Source organism: Cavia porcellus, unplaced genomic scaffold (genome assembly GCF_034190915.1).
Source record: "Cavia porcellus strain 051 isolate PalLab524CR breed Dunkin Hartley unplaced genomic scaffold, mCavPor4.1 scaffold_37, whole genome shotgun sequence".
NCBI classification, from domain to species: Eukaryota; Metazoa; Chordata; class Mammalia; order Rodentia; family Caviidae; genus Cavia; species Cavia porcellus.
The window spans coordinates 10,602,021-10,626,995 of record NW_026947520.1 but is presented as its reverse complement, the minus strand read 5'-3'; the positions used below and the strand labels follow the sequence as shown (position 1 = coordinate 10,626,995).

The window sequence follows — 24,975 nt, the reverse complement described above, 5'->3', positions numbered from 1 at the left end:
CACATACCTGGAAACATTTATGCATGTATATTTATGTGTTTTATGTACCCACCTGAGGACCACCATATATGAAGAGCACGGTGGGGTATTTCTTTCCAGGTTGTAGATCATGAGGCTTGTACAGCATCCCATACAATGTAAATCCAGTAGTACTTTCAAAAGAGAAAATTTCTGGGGGAGTATAGTCAGGAAGAGGACCTGTGTGTGGCAACATACAAACTCTGTAAATATTCTCACGAGAGTCCCATAACCCAAGACCAAGGAAGAAAATATCAAAACCCTGAACTCCACATACAAGTAACTGACTAAACTCTTTTCAGGTGAGATAAGCAAGAAATTAAACAAAAAATCTAGGCATGCTAGCACATGCCTATAATCCCAGCTTCGGAAGGCTGAAGCTACAGGATCACCATGAGGTCAAAGCCAAACTGGGCAATGTAGTGACAGAATGTCTCAAAATAAAATATGAGAAGCGCTGGGGATATAGCTCAATGCTCTCTGAGTTTCATCCCCTGTAGTGAAGGGTGAATAAATGAACAATTAATAAATGAAGCTGATGCACAGCACTATTCACTTCCACACAGAGCAACTGTTCTATCTTTTATTACTTTTCTTTTTTTTTTTTTTGTCTTTTTCGTTTTTTACCGGTACCAGGGATCGAACTCACGACTGCCTGCTTGCAAGGCAGGCGCTTATGCCGCTGAGCTAAATCCCCAGCCCCTCTATCTTTTATTACGACAGTCACTGCAAGTACTTCAAAACTTAAAGCTGTCGGCTGCTGATTCCCTACTCAGAGGCTCTCCCTAGTTTGGAATACAGTATCTTAACCTTACTTTCCCAAGGCCTTCCAGACCTGCTGCTGCTTGGGTGAGAAGTAACTCCTCTTACTCCGCAGCTGACAGGGCAGGAGGAGATCAAGCAGAAGGCTCAGCAGCTCATGGACAGGAAGGGCTGAGACGGGAGGACTTTGTCCAGAGAAAGTGCCCCTGTTTCATAGGTTCAGAGCACTGTTTTTTGGAGTGCTGGGGATCAAACCCAGGGCCTCACACTCCCTCAGGCAAGTGCTCCATCACTGAGCCACATCCCCAGCCCTGTACTGATCCTATTTAAGTGCAGGTTCGGGGAACAATACCTGCTGAATCCAAAATGGTGGCCCAAAACTCCTTTGTTTTGCAACTTGGGTCATCTTCAGAGCTGGACAATTTGTAAAGAGACACACAATGTGGATTCTTCTGATTGCTATATTTACTTATAAAAAAGTCACAATGCTAGAAGAAAGAGAAACAAGTACATTTTCCTTCAGGAAAAAGTCAAAAAGGTTAGCTGCTGTCACATCTGCACTAATGTTACAACAACAGTAAAACAAGGGCTTAACTAGGTTTACATATAAGGCTGAAGTTAGGGGTAAGCATTTTAAAGCTCCTCATGAGGCTTCTGCTGCCAACTTCACCAATTCTCACATCACTCAAAAGGAGGCTTAGAAAGCTGGAGGGTCCCTTTTTAAACAAGGACTTACCGGGCTGATGCAGCAGGAGTGGGAATAGCCACGGTCAGTTAGTCTTATCACCTCTCCGGGGTTTACATAGCTGACCACATACAGGTGGTGTTCTAAAGGGGAATCTTTGGTGCCTTCAAAATACACCAGTCTTCTGACTTCATCAACCTGGATCTGCCAAAACAACCCCAACAAAATTGGTACCAGTATCACCTTAGCAAGGCCAGCAATTCAACCAGCTACCCTTAATTTTATTTGAAATCATTAGGTCCTTTGACTTGTGCATCTTTGATGTTTATTTTTCTATCTGTGTTAATAAACTTGAGTTAATAAACCTGAGTTCATGCTTACCAGGCAGGCACTTATCCCAACTAAGCTGGGGATCAGTCCTAATATCCTATCTGGTCAGAATGTGTACTTTTCTTGAAATGTGAGAATTATTTCCTTAAAATAACTTTTTACAAGTGAGGGGACCTCTACTGCAGCTTAGGTAAATTATTCACATATACAGTAAAACTTCAGATTATAAGTAACTTGTTTTATGAGTGTTCCCTAAGATGAACAAATATTTCTAACACATTCTGACTTGATAAACAAGCAACGCCTTGCGATACAAATAATCACAGTGCTGAATATCATTTGATCACAACTGAGCCAGAGGTTCCTCCCTTTCTCTCTGTCTCTCTCTCACTCTGGGAGTGTGGGTATTATCTCTCAACAGCAAGAGGTCATGGAGGAGATCTCATCTGCAAAGGAGGAGGAGACATACAGAAATTCCTCACTTCAAAGGAGATTAGGGAGATGTGCAAAACGGGGGAAACAGCACAAAGTTTTGTAGAAAAGCACCACCCAAATAAGGCTGTAGTATGGAAGCAATGCATCTGTTTGACAAGAGTGCAATGTCATATTTCTGCGAAATCCTCAAAAGGAGAGAAAAGCATAAGTACTGGGAAAGGTTCTTTGTTAAAGCTGCAAAGATTTCACTGAGTCAACAGATGGCAGTGATTCAACCAGTGAGAGTGAAAGTCGTCCTATACAACCACCCTCCTCTCTCCTCTCTCTCACACCAGCCATGAAGATTTTCAAAGGTAAGTGCACGTTAATTTTTCTTTAAATTTTGTATTTTCTTTATTGCCTTGTATTATATTACAGTAATCATTTTTGTACAAATGTTTTGTGTTGTGGAATGAATCATCTGAGTTTCCATTACTTCTTATGGAGAAATTTCCTTTAATATACAAGTGCTTTAGATTATAAGCATGTTTTTGGAATAAATTATGCTTGCAAACCAAAGTTTTACTGTACTTGAAAGAGACTAATTTTAATAATCTGTATATTTCTCCATTAGTGCAGTATTATCTTGAGCAGTCCTATTTCTGATTTTTGTACAAAAATGCAAAAGTGTTTTCATCCATTGGGTTAAGGAACAGTTGAACTCAGTTTCAACAGTGGTATATGTCATAAATAAGTACAGTGTGGGTAAGATTGTGTATATTTATGTGGTGCTGCAGATAAAACCAAGGCCTTGGACATGCTAGCTAAGTGCTTTACTACTGAGCTACATCCCTAGCTATGTATGAAATATTTTAAGTAATCGTTTAGACTTCAAAAAACAAATTGCTAAACTCACAGCTGAACTTACTTAATATTCTTGTGAAGTTATGCAATAAGTGGCTTTCTTTTACTCTTTTTTTTTTTTTTTTTTTTTTTTTGTCTTTTTCAGTTTTTATCGGTACCAGGGATCGAACTCACGACCGCCTGCTTGCAAGGCAGGTGCTTATGCCGCTGAGCTAAATCTCCAGCCCTTTTCTTTTACTCTTTTAAAAATTTTTCTAGGGCTGGGGATTTAGCTCAGCAGCATAAGCGCCTGCCTGGCAAGTGCAAGGTTGTGAGTTTAATCCCTGGTACCGGAAAAAAGCAAAAAAACCAAAATTCCTACCAGCTTACTCAATGTTTGATAAAAATCAAAATATTTGAAATAGCAAAGATAACACAGATACATTTCAAAGGCAAGTATTTTTTTTTTCAAAGGCAAGTATTTTTAAACATCTCATTTTTTCAGGGAACATTTTCATCCTTTTAATTTTTTTGACACATACTTAAATTAGCACAGCTGCAACAAAATGCTCGAGAATCTTCACAGTTATACACTAATCTCTCTGAAAGACTAGGACTAGTTCTGCTCAGAAGCAGCTGAGAGTTGGCCTTTCTTGCTTTTTTTTTTTGTCTTTTTCGTTTTTTTCTTTTTTATCAGTACCGGGGATCGAACTCACGACCACACCCTTGCAAGGAAGGTGCTTATGCCGCTGAGCTAAATCCCCAGCCCGAGAGTTGGCCTTTCAAAGCTTAAGAAATAACCAGTTAGCTTGTCACTCCCCTTTACAATGGTTCTTTTCTTTTTTTTTTTTTTTTTCCATGTAACTACTCATGTTCACTAGCATTAGACTCTCTTGGGCTTGCTGAACAGACACTGGGTCCTGCCACCGGAGTTTCTGATTCAGGAGGTCTGGGATGGGCCCCAGATTCCGTGTTTCACCAAGTTCCCAGGTGACACTGAGGTTCTGCTGCTGGCCCAGAAGCACACTTTGAGAAACATCAAGAGTAAGAGGCACACGAACTGAAGTCTCAGAGCTTACTGCCCAATTATTGCCACTAGAAATCTTTGAGTGAGGGCTGGGGATTTAGCTCAGCAGCATAAGCGCCTGCCTTGCAAGCAGACAGTCGTGAGTTCAATCCCCGGTACCGATAAAAAAGAAAAAGACAAAAAAAAAAAGATATCTTTGGGTGAGAACAAGGTCACTTTTAAAAGCAAAAAAGAAAAAGGCGACTTAAAGACAAAAAATAAAACAAGGACATAGGGAAAATAGAAGAGCAAGAGAGAAATATATCACATAAAAAGAAAGAAACTGACACATGCAGTGGCAAATAGTAGAGGTCGCCTAAATAAGGGACAGATTTGCACAGATTAGTGAAACTTTCTGTTACTGGTACCTAGAATTTGAAAAGATTTTTTTTTCTGGTGACAGTAATATTTAAAGTTCCTAAACAGAAATAAATACACAAATATAAAACTTTGTATGTGCTTATGTGAGGCTCTCACTGGAATGAGATTTCAAAGGTTACCTATAATATTCTAAAGTTTTTACAAATGAAAACTAATACAGGATGAGGATATTCATTCTTTGTCTTGAATTATCTTGGGAGATTACACTGATTTCTACAGTAGCCACTGTATGAAATACTTAGCCTATACATTTCTATTAATCTGAGGAATTCACATTGAAGCTGTGCTCAATTCCAATAGCATACATCCACTTAACTGTAAGAGTCAAGTAGATAAAGAATGAAGCCTTAGAGAACTAAGAAACTGGCCACCTAATTTAAAACTGGAACAAATAGGCCGGGGATGTAGCTCAGTGGCACAAGCACCTGCCTGGCAAGTGTGAGGTCGTGAGTTCAATCCCTGGTACCAAAAAAACCCCAAACCTGAAACACATGAAAGGTGCTTTGAAAAGAGAACCAAATCACTGATCTGCTATAGAAAGCCACTTGCCAAGAGCAAAACCGAGGGTGGACTTCCCAACTCTGTGGGTGCCCACTCCTCTTTGTAGGTGGTAGGTAAAAGGGTCAATCTGTGAGACACGCACGTGAACGAAAGAATCATGAACTCTGAAGCAATAAATGAAATTGCTAGTGTAGAAATAAGACAAATGATTTGTGACAGATTTAAAAGTAGCTTTCAAATTATATCCCAACTCCACACTTTCACTTGAGAATGCTGACCTTTAGTAACCACAGAATATCTAATAGGATTACTGAATAGATGAAATTTACCATTTAAATTAAGAGTCTTCCGTTCAACAGCTTGAGTTTAGGACCTAAACTAGTATTTTCAAGGTCATATGAATTTGCATTACTGATTTTTAGTACTATACACACACAGCAGATATTGAGTGAACAGGAGCAGTATAAAAGGACATACATTAGAACCATGCCGACCGAGGACTTCCCATTCACCACTGGTAATTGCTATTTCCTCTTTGATAGGACACTTGAAATCACCTGAAGATAAATACAGTTGCAATTAGTACTTTATATCTGACTTATCAAATGAAACAATGTAGAATAGTGTTCTAAAAAGGGTTTTTGCCAAAAAGCTGCATTAAAAAAAACTATGTTTGGGGTAATGAAAATGTTTTGGCGCTAGACAGCAGTGATGAATGTGTAATACTGTCAAGGACTGTATGTCACTGAATTGCTCTCTATCCATCCATCCATTCATCCATCTACCTACCCAACTGTCTACCTGTTGATGGTACTGACTGTTGAACCCAGGACCTTCTTGTTTTTAAGTCAGGATCTCACTAAATTCCTAAATTCCCCAGGCTGGGCTTAAATTCATAATTTTCCTGCTTCAACCACTTTGAGCACTAGGATTTTGGACCTCTGCAGCCATCCACAGCTGCATTTATTTTATTTTACTTATTTTTTTTTTCCACCTCAAGATTATGGTTTAATCTTTTTTGTTTTTTTGAAACAGGGCTTTGCTATGCTGTTCTGGCTTGCCTTGAACTTACTTTGTAGCCCAGGCTACCATGGAAGTTACAGCAATCCTCCTTCCTCAGCTTCCCGAGTCCTGGGATTACAGCCTTGTGCCACCATGCCCAGCTGGGTTATTTTTAAATAATTTAATAATGGGTCAGGGATATAGCTCAGTGGCACAGTGCCTGTCTGGTAAGCACAAGGTTGTGAGTTTGATCCCCAGACCAAAAAATAAAGTTAATAATAATGGAAACGCCACTCAATTTTTAAAAGTATACAGTTAGTTTAAAAAAAAAACCCAAAGTTATTAGTTTTTACAAATTTCTGAAATAATGATAAAATGACCCATGCAGACATTATAAAAATTGCTAAACAGATTATGGCAAAGCTGGGAAATAACTTGAAAGCACCACAAACTGGTTGACAAGGTTTATCTTCTAGAAATGTAACAAACTAGTGTTTTTTTGTTTGTTTGTTTTGAGACAGGGCATCACTATATAGTGCAGGCTGCCCTGGAACTCAAGGTGATCCTCCTGGCTCAGCCTCCATAGTGTTGGGACTACAGGCACGTGCCACCACACCAGGCAGATCCCAACTTTAAACATCAATATTTTTGTCTCTTTCTTTCTTTATTTCTTTTTTTTTTTTTTTTTTGTCTTTTTGAGACAGTGTCTCCCTTTGCAGGCTGGCCTTGGGCTCACTTTGTAGCCTAGGCTGGTCTTGAACTTGCAAAGATCCACCTGCCCCAGCCTCCCAAGTGCTGGGATGACAGACATGTGTCACCATGCCTGGCTCAATTTATTTTTCTTTTTTTTTTTGGTCTTTTTCATTTTTATTGGTACCGGGGATCGAACTCACAACCGCCTGTTTGCAAGGCATGAGCTAAATCCCGAGCCCCTAATTTATTTTTCTTAAAATAACCAATTAATTTTTCTTAAAAACAAAATGCATTTTGTATTTTAAACTCTATGACCAGAAAATAAAAACCTTATTTCATATATAGATAACAAATACTAACAGTTTCACATTATAACCACTTAAGGAAGAAAAGAGAGGGAAAGGGAAAATGTGGTAGACATAAATGAAAGAAAAGGAAGAAAACTTGGCTAAAAACCAAAACCAAAACCAAACCCTAAAAAAAGAACTAGAAAAGTAAAGAATGAGAGACAAGAGGTAGACAACTGAGGGGCCCAGAGACACTGTAGACCCTGACAAGGAACAGAGGCTTGGTGATATGAGAATGTTAACTGAGACTAATGTCACTGGTACAAGACACTTTAAGTTATCAATTTCTTACTATGGTTCCAAAAATGTAGATTCAGTTAGTGTACCATTTTTCACAGCTCTCTGGTCTTTATCATTAGCCTTTTTGGAATCCCTTAAATGGATTTTATTTCCAAACCATAAGAGACCTGGTAACAGCAATTTCTTACTCAGGCATACGCTAAGGCTCTAAAGAAAGAAAATCTCCACCTTGGATATGTAAGATCCTGTCTGCCTTGAAACAATTAGGTTAAAGAAAGAGCAGAGTCATAGACAGTCTTCACTCTGCCAGTCTCAAGATGTAGCTTACTGCTTCCCAACACAGATGATAATTAAAAGGCAACCTTAAAAAAAGTAACCCAGCGGGGGGCGGGGGATTTAGCTCAGCAGCATAAGCGCCTGCCTTGCAAGCAGGCAGTTGTGAGTTCGATCCCCGGTACCGATAAAAAGGAAAAAGACAAAAAAAAAAAAAGTAACCCAGGGCCACACAAGCACCTGTTTAGGTCCTGAGTTCAATTCCCAGTACCAAAAAAAAAAAAAAAAAAAAAAAGCAACGCAATTAAAAATAGGCAGAGGACTTGAACAGATGTTTGTCCAAAGAAGATGTACAAACTGTCAACAAGTATAAGATAGTTAACATTAATCAACAGGGAATTAAAATTACCTCATTCAATAGAATGGCTCTTATTTTAAAAAATCAGAAATAGTAAGTTGTCAAGGATCTAAAGAAATTAAAAACCTGTGTGCTGCTGGTGGAAAAGCAAAATAAAGATAGCTACTACTACCAGTGTTACAACTAAAGGTGCAACCACTATGGAAAACAGTATGGCAGTTCCTCAAAAACCCAAAACATACAATTAGCATTTGATCCAGGAACTGCATTTCTGAATATATAACCTCCTAAAGAACTGAAATCCAGGACAGGAGCATGGTATACTCATGTCCCCATAAGCATCAGTCACAATAGTCCAAAGAGGGAAGCAACCCCAGTGTCTATTAATAGACACTGCATTAATGAAATAGGCCATAAACATACATGGAATAGTATTCACCCTTAAAGGGAAGAAAATTCTGACACATGCTACTGGATGAAATAAGTCAGTCACAAAAGGACAAATACTGCACAACTCTTAAATAAGGTGCCTAGGATTTAGCTCAGCACCGTTAAGTGCCTGCATGGCAAGTACAAGGTTGTGAGTTCAATCCCTGGTTCAAAAACACCTCATAGAGACACAAAGTGGCTGCTAGGGGCCAGGGATGTGGAGAACGGGAATTACTTTTAATATGAAGTTTCAGTTTTACTAGATGAAAAAAATTCTGGAAACGGAGAATAATGATGGTTACCCATACAAATATATTCAATCCTACTAAACTGTACCCTTAAAGTGGTTAACATAGTAGATATTATATATATTTTACTAAAACTTTTTACAAAGTCATGTTTTGTATAAGCTACACATGGCAGTTAGGCACGTACCATAACCTACTGTAAAGCACTTACTATTCTAAAACTGTATTATTAAAGTCAAAGACTGTAGCTCAGTTTTAGAAAAACTCAGGAAAAACAACTGATCTACCATTACCCTTTCTGCTTTGTTTGGTTTTTGCAGTGCTGGGAATGGAACCCAACCTTGAACACACTATGCAAGCACTTTGCCACGGCATCACACCCCACCCCACCATTATCTTTGAGACAGGGTCTCACTATGTAGTGAGCCTTGAGCTCACTATGTAGCCCAGGCTAGCCTCGAGTTCTTGACTATGTAGCCCAGTCTGGCTAACCATCAATTTTTAAATGGAAATAATGTCAGATGACATAATATTTAACTTTTGGTAATACAATTCTGTCAGTCTGAAAAGCTATAACTACAAATTAAGTTCACTATAGATGAAGACAATACTGAAACATCTAGTGTATATAAAAAGTACACAATATTTTACGTTTTTATTGATTGCTTGTGTAGCACTGGGATTGAATCCAGGGCCTCACATACACCAGGCAAGCACCCATCCTGAGCCTTGTCCCAGCCTCCTTTGGCACTTTCTTCTTTTAGTTTTCTCTTTCATACACTGTGGGTGTGTGTGTGTGTGAATGACAATGAGTTATAAACTCAGGGCCTTTCCACTGAACTCTACATGCCCAGCCATTTTTATTTTGACACAGTGTCCTGCTAAATCGGGTGACCCAGGCTGAGCTTGGATTTAAATCCTCTTGCCTTAGCCTCCCAGGGTCCTGAGATTACACTACACCTGGCTGCTTTCTTTATTTTTCAAAGTAGTTTTTTAAAATGTAACAATAATATTGGTTCGCTGCAGTGAAGGGAATGTATGCAGTATAAATAAGCTTTTCTACTTCCCAGAGATTACTCACTATTTATAGTTAATTATATATCCAACAAGAACTTTATAGTTTTCACACATGCAAATATTTACATGCAATATAATGAATCTATATATGAAATTTATATATTAATTCAAATTAAACAAAACAAATACTAATGCTTATAAAAATACAAAACAGACATTATATTCTCCTGTCCCTCCCACCTAGAGTACTCCACATTTTTCTTTCTTTTTTTAAATAAAAAGAACTTACTTGGGGCAGGCAGCCCACCACTGGATCGTTTATATTTGCTCTCCTTTAAGATGGATGTGATTTTATATAAATGACGGAAACCTGTTTTGCATTCAGAGGCAAAAATAAATTCAATTTCATCTTCACGAGTTTGGGGAAAAACATGAAAGATGTCATGGATCTGCAAAATGAATAGCTTCACTTACTATACACAGTGATGAAAACACCACACAGATAATGCAATTAAGACAGAGAAGGGAGAATTACTTAATAGAGTTTGAAACATAAACAGCCGTCAGTGTTAGGAATACGGTATATTTAACATGTTAGCTCTTGCCTGGGCCTTTCATATTTATTTTATTTTAGTCAAAGAGTTTCCAAGTGGAAAGGAAAATGACCACATGCTTTCTCCTACTCAGCATCTCTCTGTAATCTTTAAAACATGGTACATGGTTTAATGATATAACTTCTACTACAGGAATGTTCAGGAACAATATTTTTTACTTTTGTTTTCCAAAGAAAAATATTCTAACAGTTGAGGGGAAACAGATGTTAGGTGAAGCAAATGAAGCTCATAGTCAACCAGCGAGTGAGCTGGGTTTATTTTGTGTCTTGTTTAAGCTTCTGTGCTACAATGGGAAATTTTAAATTAAATTAAAAAGTAGTACACTTAAAAGACAGAGTCTCATCTAGGCTCAGCTCTTCATGGCCTCTCAGAGCAGGGCAATGCTGTAGCTGGTGTGTGGAGGACCAAGTGTGAACCAGCGCCTGGTCATTTCTACAGCATCTACTTTCCAATCCACTAACTGTTCCATTCTGGAACCACTGCTCCTATTTAAAATGTGCAAACTAAGAAAATAACATTCATGGTTCCTCTGAACTAAAAAAAAATGGATTTTGATAGTTTGCTATAAAATTTCATTTGCTTTTAGCATCCTGGAAAAGAACTTAAGCCAAGTACAGGAGAAAATCCATACATTTATCCAGATGTCTGTGGTCTCCTCATAGATAATGAGTGGCGTCACAGAGTCAGGCACTGACTCGATGAGTCTCTGTCTCTCCATGGCATCATCCTCTACTGGGATGAATAATTCAGGCGAGATCAACACTATTTGTAGGCGAGTTTGGGAACGATCTAGTAGGATGGACCAGGCACTATTTAAACAAATAAAGAAAAGCACCAGAAATAAAGAAAGCTCTCAGAAAAACAAGTAATTTCCTATTCTCTTCCTTGATCCTTACTAATTTTTCTATAATTACAATAAATTTGCTTTATACTAAATTATTACATATAAATAACTAATTAAATATATTCACTTCAAAAAGTTAAGTATGAAGCTGGCCATGGTGGCATGGGCCTGTAATCCCAGCACTTTGGGAGGCTGAGGCAGAACAATTGCAAGTTAGAGCCCAGCCTGGACAATTTAGGGAGACTTTGTTTCAAAACAAAACATTTTAGGAGGAATTTAAAAACTGGCTCAGTTCAAAGGTCGTGTGTGTGTGTGTGTGTGTGTGTGTGTGTGAGAGTGAAGCCTGAGGGGAAAGGATGGAGCGCTGCCTGCCATGCATGAGGCCTTGGGGAGTGGGTGTTGCACAGACTTTTTGCTTGTTTTGTAGTAATAGGGATCAAACCTAGGGATGCTGATCTCCAAAAGGGCTGAGTTAGATCTTGAGCCCTTTTTCACTTTGACACAGATCTCCTCTAAGATGCCCAAGCTGGCTTTAAACTTATGGTCCTTATGCCTTAGCTTCCAGAGTAGCTGGTATTAACAGGCACACAGTACTGCACTCAGCTTGAATTAAGGTTAAAAACTGGTTTTAACACTCCCAAATCATGGTTGGCCTTTGAAACTTTTTTTTTAAATACTGTAAAACTTTTTTTTTAAAATACTGTAAGTTCATATTCCTGGCTCCACCCTGAGGCACACCTAAACTGTTTGTAAAGAAGTTGCAATTTAACATACGCACTATTTTCCCTCTGGAGTCCATCCAGCTCTGGCAATATATTCAACTCCTTCAAAGAGAATCTCAAAAGGCTGAATTAGTTCTTTGTCTATGACATCTATAATCTATTAAAAAGGAAAAAAGGAATTTCATTATAGAGTCAGAAAAGTAATTTTCTCACTAGACTACTTAAGTCATTATCTGTAACAGTAGATATCTAAAAAGGAAAAAACCAAAAGTAAATCAAGGGCTACATATACTAGGGCTTTTTATTCCTAAAAACAGAACAAAACAAAACAAACTTCAAACCCCAAGAATAAGCACAATCTTTTCCATTGAGTTTATATTAACAATCGATGACAATAACTGATATAATCAAGATTTCATCATTTTAGGATCTAGTAACTAAAAAAGGAAGTCTTTATCCTCTATACTTTAGCCTGTATTAGTGCAATGTACAAATGAAATGACCCAGGGTAAGCAAAATCTTTTTTCCTTTAAAGGTCTAGCAAGTATCATTTTAAAAATAAGTATTTTTTTTTAAATGAAAGGATTTGAATAGTCTCCTAAAGAAGGTATTTAAGTGTCTAGCAAACATAGGAAAAAACGCTCAGCATCATTAGCCATTAAAGGAAATGTAAATCAAAACTACAATGAGATAGCACTTCAAACCACCAGAATAGTTATAATAAATAAGATGGACAATCATTAGCGTTGGTGATGATATAGAGAAATTAGCAATTTAGGGTTACTTTGGGAAACAATTTGGCAGTTTCAGAAAAGATTAAACATAAAGCTATCATAAGACTCATCAATTCTATTTCTAGTATGTTACCTATAAAAATGAAAATATGGGTCACAGAAAAGCTTCTACCAGATATACATATTCAAGCAGTTTTATTCCTAACAGCAAGGAAGGGGAAACAACCAAAAAAATCTACCAACTGATAAGGGCATAAATAAAAAGTATTATTTCATAGCATGAAATTTATTTAGAAATAGAAATAAATGAAGCACTCGGGCTATGGATGTAGCTCAACAATAAAATGAGTGCGGGAGGACTTGGGTTCAACTCACAGTGCCAAACACGCAGTGCATATGAGGCGGGGCGGGTGTGTGTGTGAGGCGGCAACACAGAGGCAGGGAAAGACAAGACAGACACATGATTCAAATAGAGCAGAGAGGTTCACACAGCACACAGCAGTAGACTGGGGCTTGCCGTGAGCTGAGGGGTGTGGGGAGCTGAGCGGATGATGGTTGGGGGGTATAGTTTCTTTCTGAAGTGACACCAATGTAAAAATTGACTGCAGTTTCTCAATTCTGTCAATGTACTAAAAGCCAGGGAATTTTAAACCTTAAATAAGTGAACTATACTCTGTAAATTGTATCTCAGTAAAGTTAGATTTAAAACTCCTAGTAAGGCTGGGCGTGGTGGCAAGCACCTGTAATCCCAGCACTCTGGAAGGCTCCAGCAGGACAGCACACTCGAGCCCCACCTGGGCAACTGAGCCCCTAGCTGAGACTGTCTCTCAAAATGAACAAAGTAAAAAGAACTGGGGATGTAGCTCAGTGCAAAGGGCAGGTCCAGTCTCCAGACAGACAGACAGACAGACAGACACACACACACACACCTCTTGCTTTTTAACTCATTTTGTCGAGCATGCTTAGGAGGCTCTGACATCTAGATGGAGAGCGCAGTACAAGAGGAACGGGGTATCGCAGACAACTACCCAGGACGGAGGGTGAGCCACAACTCAATAATCACCCTTTCTTTTTTCATATACTGACTAAAAAAATAAAAAATAGAAGTAATAAAGAAAAACTGTTGGAAAAGGAGTGGTAAAAATGCCTACCTGCCTCACTCTTATCTTGGGAACTATCAGAAAGTTTTGAAATCAGAAAACTAAGTCAGTACAAAAATCATAGCTTGGGTGTGGTGGCACGTGTGTAGTCCCAGCACTCAAAGAGACTGAGGCAGGAGGATCACCTTGAGTACAAAGCCAGCCTCGGCTACATAGTGAGTTCATGGTGGGCCTGATCCACACAGTGAGATCTTGTCTTAAAAAACACAAAACAAAACAGAACATGATCCACAGATAACTGAGCAAATTCAATGAATCCAAAAACTAAATCATATCATGTATCCCTCCTAGACTTACTACACTACTCCAGAGACACAGAAAATCAGCTCTGCACTCTACACTTACCCTTCCTTCAGCATCGATCATTATTTCCGACATCTTAAAAGTGACTTTTGGATTTGCTGTCCCTTTAGAAAAAGATGTAAATCAATCGTAATGCATATTCAAAACCACTCAAACTAATTTTGTCACATCAATCCCCTTTATATTGAAGTCCATAATACTGCATATAGCCAGAGCTTTATTATATAAGAATCTGAGCTGCATCTTGAACCCATACTTTTTTTTTTTGGTCTTTTTCTTTTTATCAGTACTGGGGATCAAACTCACGACCACACATTTGCAAGGCAAGGTGCTTCTGCCGCTGAGCTAAATTCCCAGCCCCAAATTCATACTTTTTAATGTAAGTATTTTTTTCAAACAAAAGAGGCTAAAGACACAAAGGATCAGTTTGAAATAAAGGGAAATTCTGTACCATTTTTATAGTTGATATGCCACAAATAACCAAACAGAAAAACAACTAATTTACTCTAACAGAATCACTGAAAAATCTTTATTTGGTGGGGAGGACACTTATTCATTTGTTGAAGTAATCGGTTTTGTGGGCATATGCACTTCTGACTATAATTTAACAGGATCATTCAATTTAAAATCTTAGTGAGATTTAATCAATAAGCCACCCTTACTAAGGCTGTAAATGATCAATGTGGACTAGACCTTTGCAGAAATCATCTTATTTAGAAGGAAATGAATGACTGTAAATGCCCAATGGAGTACAATACCTGTTTTTGGGTAACGGAATGAATCCGCCCTCCTCGTTTCCAACATAGGGGACGTTACATGAATAATTTCCACTTCAGATTCATCATTTTCTTCATATAAAATTCTAAGAATTTTACCACCATTAGGAGCTTAAAAAGAATTTAGATATTGAAAAGTGAAAAGAATTATTCCAGAGAATAATCATCACTGACGTTTCCGCTAGTATTAGATTTCTCATAGTGAAAAGTAATTTATATATAAACAGGCTGCCATTTATTGATATACTATGCAGTGTTGAGAATCAAACTCATGGCTCCATCACAGACCACCACTGAGTCCACGCTGTCTTGTAGGTATGAAAATATCACCAGTCTTTGTGGTAGCAAGATAAGTTACTGTTAAGTCACTTTAACCAGTTAAAGGTTGTTCTTTTTAAGGGGAAAAGCAGAGTATGTACACATACCTTTAAAACAGAGGAAAAAATATTTTGGAAGAACTTTGTCCTGGCATGCCTTAAAATGCATTCTTTGTTGAAAAAGGATTTAATTAAATTTAGAGTATTGCCTGGCATGGTGGTACATCAATCTCTATAACCCCAGCACTTGGGAGGCTGAGGCAAGATGATAGCTGTGATTTTAAGGATAGCCTGGGCTACACAATGAGTTCAAGGTCGGCCTGGACTAGAGTGAGATCTTGTCTCAAAAAAAATCCTATAAAATGGTACTTAAGTTGTGTCTAGTTATTTTGGATGGTTTCTCTATGTCAAGATCTTCTTCTAACAAATTTAATTATAGCAAAACACTTTCATCTTGAAATAAAAAATATAAATCTAAGGTATAGCTTAAAAATAAATTTTTTTATAGTCCCTTAGAGAAATTTTAGACTGCTACCTTTAAAATTGTTAGTTGAAAAAAATAAAAAAACAAAAAGCAAAACAAAACAAAAAACTGTTAGCAGATCATAAAATCTATTAGTGGATCACAACTACTAACAAGCACCGGATATAGTTCAGTGGCATAAGCTCCTGCCTGGCAAGCACAAGGTTGTGAGTTTGATCTCTGGTACCAAAAACAAAAGCAAAACACGGCTAAAATATAACAAACAGGGCCAGGGATTTAGCTCAGTGGCACAAGAGCCTGCGTGACAAGCACAAGGTCATGAGTTCAATCCCTGGTACCAAAAAAAAAAAAAAAAAAAAAAAAAAAAAGAATTGCAACCCACCGCCTTAGAGAGCAATTTCTCAAGCAACAAACTACTTTTTTTTTTTTTGGTGACACTGGAGATTGAACCCAAGACCTTCTGAGTTTTTATTTTGAGACAAGGTCTTGCTCAGTTGGTAAACTGACAGAGCTGGGTTTGAATTTGTGATCTTCCTGCCTCAGTCTTCCCAGAATGCTGGATTACAAGTATGTACCATCACACAGAACTCAGAGAATTACTTTTTAATTCAGCTTCCCCCCAAAAGGAAGTTTTTTTCCTTCTTTCCCTATCTACTCATACACTAGACTCTGTAGTCAATCATATGCTCTCAAAGAAAGTGTAGTATATTTTACCATAATGTTGCCAAAATTACCAAAACCAGCTTTTAAATGAAAAATTGACAAAAAGAATAGGTTCTGAGGCTCTGAACTACAGCATAATTGTTTTTACTGCAATTCATTATGGTGAGATACAGTCTATATATTGTAAATAATTACTTAGATCCAACTGTCAAAATTTGAGAATCTACTATTCAAGCTTCAGAATGTTTAACACTTCAATCAACATGTAAGGTATCGTGCTTCTTACTTGTTTCAGCTTCTGGACACCACCAATAGCCAGAGTATCTGTCGAATTCTTCTTGAAGCACAAAGGTAGCAACTCCAGCAGACCTGGGATCTTCTTCCATGTAAGCAAGCTCTAGACAAACATACAGGGGACAATTATCACAAAAGCTCTCCTTTCATAAAAATACAGCAAAATGATTCAGTTATTCTGAAAGGTGTCTGAACTGAATGGTGAATCCTGGAGCCCAATAACTGAGCTCAAATCTGGACTCAAGCATCTGCCTACTGCCTGGGCTTGGGTGAATCACCGATCTTGCTAGGAGGTAACTGTGAACTGTTTGTTAACTGGAGAAAAATCCGCCTGTTTGGTGGCGCGTTATGAGGGTTGCATTAGTTAATTCACAGGAAGAACTGAGAGCCTAGTCATGCTTCATAAAAATGACTACGTTTTCCACTAAGTGGAAAACAATACACGTAAAAGGTCATGGTGACATGAACCTTTCTTACGTAGAGAAGAGAGGAAGACACTGGTGGGGAAGACACTTTCTTATTCATGTGTCAGTAGTTCATTGCTGAACTGCATTCTATTTATACCACAATTCTTTCATCCTCTCCTCTGTCAATGGACATTTGAAAGGCTGCTTCTGGCATTTGCCTGTTATGAATAAATGTGCTATGAACGGGGCTGGGGATTTAGCTCAGCGGCATAAGTGCCTGCCTTGCAAGCAGGCAGTCATGAGTTCGATCCCCGGTACCGATAAAAAGGAAAAAGACAAAAAAAAAAGTGCTATGAACGTTCTTGCATAAAACCTTTTGTGGAAATGTGTTTTCAAGTAAATACCTGGGAATGGATAGTAAAATATATGTATGTTTAATTTTATAAGAAACTGTCAAACAATTCTCCAAAATATTTGTATTATTTTATGTTTTTACCACATCAATATATAGAAGTTCCCCTCTAACAGCTGGTATAATAATCTAGTGATATGTAGTAATATTTCACTGATTCTTTGATTTTTTTATTATATGTTAACTGAATGGTGCTGGGGACTGAACTTGGGCCTTTGCACTAAGCTACATCTCCAGTCCTTTTACTATTTTTTATTTTGAGACAAGGTCTCACTCAGTTGCTAAATTGCATGAGCTGGGTTGAAACTTGAATCTTCCTGCCTCAGCCTTATATAGTGATGGGATCACAGGTATGTTCTACCATGTTCAATTATGATTTTAATTTGCTAGGCAACTTTTTTTTGGGGGGGTGAGGAGTGCAGTGTTTTGCTATATGTTACCCAAGCCATGCTCTAGTGATCCTACTGCTTCGGTCTCTCAACTACTAGGACTATAGCTAAGTATTGCCACACCAGGCTTAAGCAAGACTTTATTATGTTTACTTATATGTATTTTCCATATTGTCTGACATGAATGCATAGTATGAACCTTCTCCCGAACTGAAAAATTTTTTGAGTTTAGAAGTATGTGGAGCTCATAATTTTAGGTGTTTTCCATATATTGTGCATCTATATATTATACAACATCTCCAGCAGAGTAACCAAGTAAGTTGTAATCAAATACCCCAATATTACTGCAGCAAACTTACGAACAGGCAAGTTGAGTAGTATTGATTATAGATAACCTTAGGTCAGTTAGGGTCAGGCTTTTCCTACCAAATGAGTTTTAGCACCAAGCTAACAAAAATTTATGTTTTCAGACTTCTTTGAATTTTGGAATTAATAACAGAGCAAAGACCATGTGTTTCACTTTCACCATGTGTTTGGGTCTTTCAATCACCTCACAATTATACCCCAATTCTATTTTTTTTTTTTTTGGTACCAAGGGTCGAACTCACGACCTCACACTTGCAAGGTAGGCACTTAGCCGCTGAGCTAAAACCTCAGCCCCCCAATTCTATTTTACATTTTGGTCTCCTTTAAATATGAGGACAAGTACTATTTATAGGTATCTTCCTATCACTACCGATCTCAATTATTAAGAGTTATTTGTTGAGCTGTGTGTGGTGGTGCATGTCTGCAATTCTGACATTCTGGGAGGAAGGACTGCAAATTGGAGCACAGCCTAGGCATTTAGCAAAACCCTGTCTCAAAAAAAAAAAAAAAAAAGAGTTGGGACCTAGCTCAGTGTGAAGGCCCAGTACAACCCCAATACAGCCCCTCACTACTCCCCTAAAAATTATTTATTAATTGAACAAATGCCATCAAGTTGTTCTCCCATAAGAGAAACTATTTAGGAGCAGAAACTAGAAATCAGAACTTTGTTACTTTTTAATTTCCCTATCCTGTTAGGAAATAAACACATGTGCATGCCAACTGGCCAATCTCACTTTCTAAACGCATTGTGATGTAGAGCCTACCATGAATAAACAGACTGGGAGGATGATGGCTTATAAAGTTCTAAACATTACACAAATACTAACTCACTGAAGCCTCCTAGCAATTTTATAGTTAATATGCAATTAATGTTTTTACAGAAGTACAGATAAGTTAAATAACTTGATGAGACCACAGAATTAACAATTTGAGACTTAAACCAGAAGCTATGAATCTATACTGTATTCTCTATCTGCACTCTTAATTACCAAATTACTGTCAATATGTCACATACCTAGATCCACAGCAAAGAGAAAACCACAAGTATAACATCTTGAAGGAGTCTAGTGTTTTCTTTCTTTTTTTTTTTTTTTTTGGTCTTTTTGTTTTTATTGGTACCAGGAAACGAACTCACGATCACACACTTGCAAGGCAGGTGCGTGCTTATGCCGCTGAGCTAAATCCCCAGCCCCTCATTTCTTCACTCTTAATTCAACACTTTTTCTAGTAATGAAAATTATTCAAACAAATGCCTCAAAACACTCATAACCTCATGGTAAAAAAGTATTTGCTGTTAGTTACATTACTGTGTACTAAAGTAACTTAGCATGTTCAATGTTGACCAGCAAATTTCCTGACCTACTGTGGCACACAATGATCTTGTTAAGACTTGTGTAGAGCTAACTATTTCTTTATTTTGCTATAGAACTATTTTCTTTTTTTTTTTTTTTTTTTTTTTTTTGTGATACTGGGGATTGAACTCACGACCTTGTGCTTGCCAGGCAGGCACTCATGCCGCCGAGCTAAATCCTCAGCCCTATACAACTATTTTCACTTTTTTCTTTAACCAAAGAAAAAATGAGGATAGAATCTATCATTTTTTCTTACCCCAAATCTATTATAATCTCTGTCAAAGAACATAATTTAATGATTAATGATGGAGAGGGGGATGATTAAGAAAGATGACCATGTCTGGTGTGGTGGTGCACTCCTGTAATTCCACTACTCAGGAAGCTGAGACAAGGAAGATTCCAGGTTTGAGCTCAGCTTTGCCAACTTATCAATTTAGTGATCCTGTATCTCAAATTAAAAAGAAGAAAAAGGAGACAAGGGCACAGCTCAGTGGCATAATACCTGCCTGTTAAGTGTGAGGTCCCAAGTTCGATTCCCAGTTCCAACAAAACAAAACCAAACAGCAAAGCAAGCACTAGTTTTGTAGCTTAGCGGGAAGGCCGTGAATTCAATTCCCAGAATGGGAAAGGGAATATCAGATTAAACAAAAGTTAAACCAAAAAAAAAAAAAAGGACAAATAAAATTTCAGAGTTACCATCCTTCCTTATGGAGTTTTAACCTCTATTTTACACGTTCAAAGAAAAATCAATATACTATTTCTCATCTTTCATTTGTATGAAATCTTTAGAGGATAATATTTACATCTGTGTTCTGAGTGCATTACTGTAACCATTTCAGTAAAATTTAATTAAAGATTCCATAATCCACATGGTCCCACAAAGTTCTGCTTTCCTCATTATGACAGCAATACTAGTAGACTGTTCAAATCAGAAATACTAATTTTCAGATAGTTTTTCTGTTTAATTTTTCCTTCTTTTTGAGATGAGATCTTATTATGCTGCCCAAGGTAGACTTGAATTCCTGGCTCCAGTGAGTCTCCCACCTTAGTCTGCTAAGTGTTATGACTACAAGTGTGTGCCCAGGCACAGAGCACAGCAAAATGTTATTTTATTTTATTTTTTTTACCGGTACCAGAGATCGAACTCACGACCACGCACTTGCAAGGCAGGCACTTATGCCACTGAGCTAAATCCCCAGTCCATAGCAAAATGTTTTAGTAGGTATGATTTTGGGAAATTCTGTCAGTCTTATTAGTCTAAAAGAACAATCATGTCAGGTACACCATGTCGTGGTGCTGCTTGAAAATAAATTCATTTAATGTTTTTTTTGTTTGTTGTTTTTGTCTTTTAAAACAGGGTCTCACAAATTAGTCCAAACTGGCCTTGAACTCACAGCAATCCTCCTGCCTCAGCCTCCCAAGTGCTAGGATTATAAACATGTGCCACTACCACATCTAGCTTGAAAATAAATTTTAAACAAGACAGCATCATACTGGCAAAGACCACTTATCCCAGTACTTTTCTGTATATTTTTAACTTTTTAAAGACTAGGGCTGGGGATTTAGTTCAGTGGCATAAGCAACTGCCTGGCAAGTGCAAGGTCATGAGTTCAATCTCCAGCACCGAAATTAAAATAAGACTTGAATTTAAAATATAAAGATTACTCAGGTTGCTTCAGTTTCAAAAAAATGAAAGCAAAGCAAATTAAACTTCAAAAAGACTTCTTAGAAAACCATGCCTTACCATGGTGTACATAGGTGAGCCTCCTTTCTTCTCTGGTTATGATGTTGGATACCCAGATATCATTGCTGTGTATAAAAGCAATCCAGTCTGGATCAGCAGGGCATAATTTTGGATCCATTCGGATGTTGGGACAACTAGTTTCCACTAAATTGGGCTGCAAAGGCTGTTGCTAGAAAGGTAAACAGCATTTTAAAGTAGGTATCAGGCTGACATATACACGTGTCTGCCAGCATCCCTTCTGTACAATGAGTATTTCTAGATAAAATGTCAACTATAAAAACTGCCCTCAGAGAAACATACTTTCAACTGCTTTAACTTATAAAGAAGGACTCATTTTTTATTATGAACAAAAAGGCTAAGACTAATAGAAGATGCTATATTAGATAAAGGCAATATAAAAGACAATATGACATTCCCATACAACTACACAAATTTTGTTGCTCCAACCTGTTTGATAGGGCAATTATTATTTGTTAAATTTTTTTATTAAATATTTTCTTGTTGAATATTTATGAAACAATTTAATAAGATTTTTACCAATAAAAATAGCCTGCTCATAAAAATGTAACAAAAACCAGGATCATCACAATTCTATCAAAAGAATATCTCTGTAAAGAACTGTTAAGTAAGTAGTCAGTCATGGTAGCACATGCCTGTAATCACAACATTCTGGGAGGCTGAGGCAAGAGGATTACAAATTTGAGTCTAACTCAGGCAATTTAGCAATTTGGTGAAAACCTGTCTCAAAATAGAAAAGAGATAGGGATATAACTCAGTACAACAGCCTTGAGCTCAATCCTCACACTCTGGGGTGCAGTGGTGCACATCTGTAATCCCAGCACTTAGGAGGCTGAGGCAGGAGGAATGGCGTGAATTCTAGGACAGCCTGAGCTTGAACTACATAGTGAGACCTTGTCTAAACAAACCAGCCACCCAACTGTTCATCATCCCCAGCATTGGAAAAAAAAAATGCTAAAAATAAAATAAAACCATAAAAATTTTTGAGATGAATTAGCTTTCAAGACAAGCAAAAACAAAAATGCCCTGTGATTACATCCTTAATTGTTAATTATTTCATAAATATTCAACAAGGAACTATTTAATAAAAACATTTAACAAATAGTAACTACTCCAAACAGGTTGGAGCAACAATATTTGTGTAGTTGTATGAGAAAGTCATGTTGTTTTTTATTATATTGCCTTTATATAATATGGCATCTCCCTCGGAGCTTAAATAGAAAATAGAAATTGGTCCCTTTTACTGTATCATTCTATATAGCAAAAGTTTTGAGCACTTCAAATTTTTATCTTTACCTGGTTGATCCTGCCAGGAAAAAAAAAATTTTTTTTTAATCTTAATGACACTAGAAAATTATTAACTCTGAAAATTGGGAATTAAGGGCTGGGGTTTTGCTCAGCAACACAAGCACCTGCCTGGCAGGTACAAGGTGGTGTTTGACCCTTGGTACCAAAAAAAAAAAAAAAAAAAAAAAAAGGAAATTACTATTTAATATTAATAATTAATATTTCATGTTTTCACTAGAAATACATTACTTTCTTTCCTTCCTTTTTCTTCCTCCCAGTTTTGTGTGCTGGGAGTTAAGCCCAGGAAGCATGGAGCCCAGTCTACTCATTTTTTTATTTTGAGACAAGATCTTGCTAAACTGCCTAGGCTGATCTTGAACATGCAAAAGTTCTGCCTCAGCCTGTTAAGTAGCTAGGATTATAGGCATGCATGCACCACAAGCTTAGCTGTCATTAAATTTCTTAGTTGGCAAGTTGTTATGGCTTGTATCTAGATGTACCCTGCGAAGCCTCATGTGGTCACAGTGGGAATTTTTTGGAGGTGGCTAGACATAGGGTGAATGATGCTGCGATTAATGGTGTGATGCTGGGATTAAGGGTGCCTCACTCTGGGTGTGAGTGCTACCCAAAAAGTGGCCTGAGTGGAATACAAGGCACAGAAAGAGGGCTGCTGTGGTTACTTGCTGCTGCCTCTGCCTGCTCTGCCATGTTCCTCTGCCAAGCCACCCTGCCTTGGAACCAGCCAACTGTGGACTGAAACCTTGACAAACTGTGAGCTTATGCCTTTTGTGCTTTAACTTGGAATGTCAGGTACTCTGCTTAGCAATGAGAAAATTAACTGAGACAGTGGTTATACTGTGGATTCTTTTTGCTAGGTATCTTTCTGATTCAGGTGCAAATAATCTTGAGGACCTCAAAACATATGTAACAAACAGTAATTCCAACTTACCGTAAACCCTTGTGGCCCTCCATCTTTTACGTGATAAATTCCACTACCAGCCTGAAACAGAAACGTTCCACTTCCTTGGTGATAATCATAAGAAGCAATTCCAACTGTTCCAATGCGTTTTCTTTCTCTTAATAGTTCTTCTTCTCGAGAATACATTCCATAGTCCAGTGTTGCCTGACAGAAAAGGAAAGTCATCTATTCTGGTCTTTTGAAAACTTGCCTTTGCTTTTAACGCTGAAATCCTAGTATCTACAATATTTTTAAGACTATATTTTACAGTATGCAATGTACCATTGTTGCCCTCAATTGATGTTTTGGAATTTTTAGTTTCCTTTCTTCTTATTCCTTTTTTCTCCTTGAAATAAAATGCATTTGAAAAAAAAGGACTATATTGGGGGCTGGGGATTTAGCTCAGCGGCATAAGCGCCTGCCTTGCAAGCAGGCAGTCGGGAGTTCAATCCCCAGTACTGATAAAAAGGAAAAAAAAGGACAATATTTTGAGTGGCCCCAAAATTTCCAACTACTTTACACAGATTAATTTCAGGAGGCCTACTGGATAATTTGTTTTGTTTGTCTTTTTCGTTTTTATCAGTACCAGGGATCGAACTTACGACTGCCTGCTTGCGAGGCAGGTGCTTATGTCACTGAGCTAAATCCAGATAATTTGTTAGTAAACGGTCATTAGATGATTACTGCGTACATCAGGCAACGATAAAATCTACTCACCTTGGCATGTGAGACACTTTCTACAACCTAACTATGTTAGCAGTTTTATATGCAATTTAAATACAAACATTTAAGTCAAGTGGTTTAAATTAGGCTTTGACACCCCTTCACTGAGAATGAGACCATAAACAGGTAGTGTAATTTCTTTAGATTTTCAAAATAGTAATGAATTATCTGTCTTATCTTGTAAAGATTAATGGTAGTAAAATATGTAAGTTGACCAGTACAATGACTGGCACAGAGAAATCTCTTAAACGTCAGCTCTTGGAAGTACCTTCTGCTATGTCTACCAATGCTCTTCTAACAAAACCCCGAGTCAGTGACGGCGAACCTGTTAAAGGGTTCACGGATAACAGGTGGCTGCAGCCTGAGTGCCACAGGTTCACCACGATTGCTTTAGGTCAAGCTGGTCACATCACTGACTTAAAACCCAGTGAGCGTTAGCATGCACAAGGCCCTAAGTTCAAACCTCAGCACACAAACACATAGACACACATAAAATACCAACAAAACAAAAACAACAAGACCTCGAAATGTGACTTCTGTCTCCAGCCCTCTGTTTCATTTTACATCTTCTCTCCAAGCTGTCTTCCTTTCTACTCATGCAAATTTTACTTTTACTGTAAAATCTTAGCTCACAGTCAACCTGGCACAGTGATCTTAAAAAGTTTTATAGGTGTGACTTCCTACTTGTTTGGCAGTGCTACTGTTTTTTCAATTTTTCAATGTATTTCTTAACTAGGAAGAAAAAACCCTTGAGAGTAAAATCTATGTCATTTTATTCTCCTACCTACAACATTATCTGTT

At 37.7% G+C, this 24,975-nt stretch overlaps 1 protein-coding gene across 4 annotated transcripts in view; it reads right to left on the bottom strand.

The window, feature by feature from the left end:
- Dpp8 (dipeptidyl peptidase 8) overlaps window positions 1-24,975 on the bottom strand; it is a 57,059-nt gene that overhangs the window by 12,855 nt on the left and 19,229 nt on the right. For all 4 annotated transcript variants that reach the window (XM_005000765.3, XM_005000764.3, XM_013145465.3 and 1 more), the window contains exons 5-16: window positions 23,443-23,616; window positions 21,189-21,357; window positions 16,511-16,621; window positions 14,743-14,871; window positions 14,027-14,088; window positions 11,844-11,944; window positions 10,853-11,030; window positions 9,897-10,056; window positions 5,478-5,557; window positions 1,517-1,669; window positions 1,133-1,268; window positions 53-198 (exon numbers count right to left, since the gene is read on the bottom strand). In XM_005000765.3, the coding sequence (XP_005000822.1) occupies window positions 53-198; window positions 1,133-1,268; window positions 1,517-1,669; window positions 5,478-5,557; window positions 9,897-10,056; window positions 10,853-11,030; window positions 11,844-11,944; window positions 14,027-14,088; window positions 14,743-14,871; window positions 16,511-16,621; window positions 21,189-21,357; window positions 23,443-23,616 (1,599 nt within the window). The remainder of the gene's footprint in view (window positions 1-52; window positions 199-1,132; window positions 1,269-1,516; window positions 1,670-5,477; window positions 5,558-9,896; window positions 10,057-10,852; window positions 11,031-11,843; window positions 11,945-14,026; window positions 14,089-14,742; window positions 14,872-16,510; window positions 16,622-21,188; window positions 21,358-23,442; window positions 23,617-24,975) is intronic.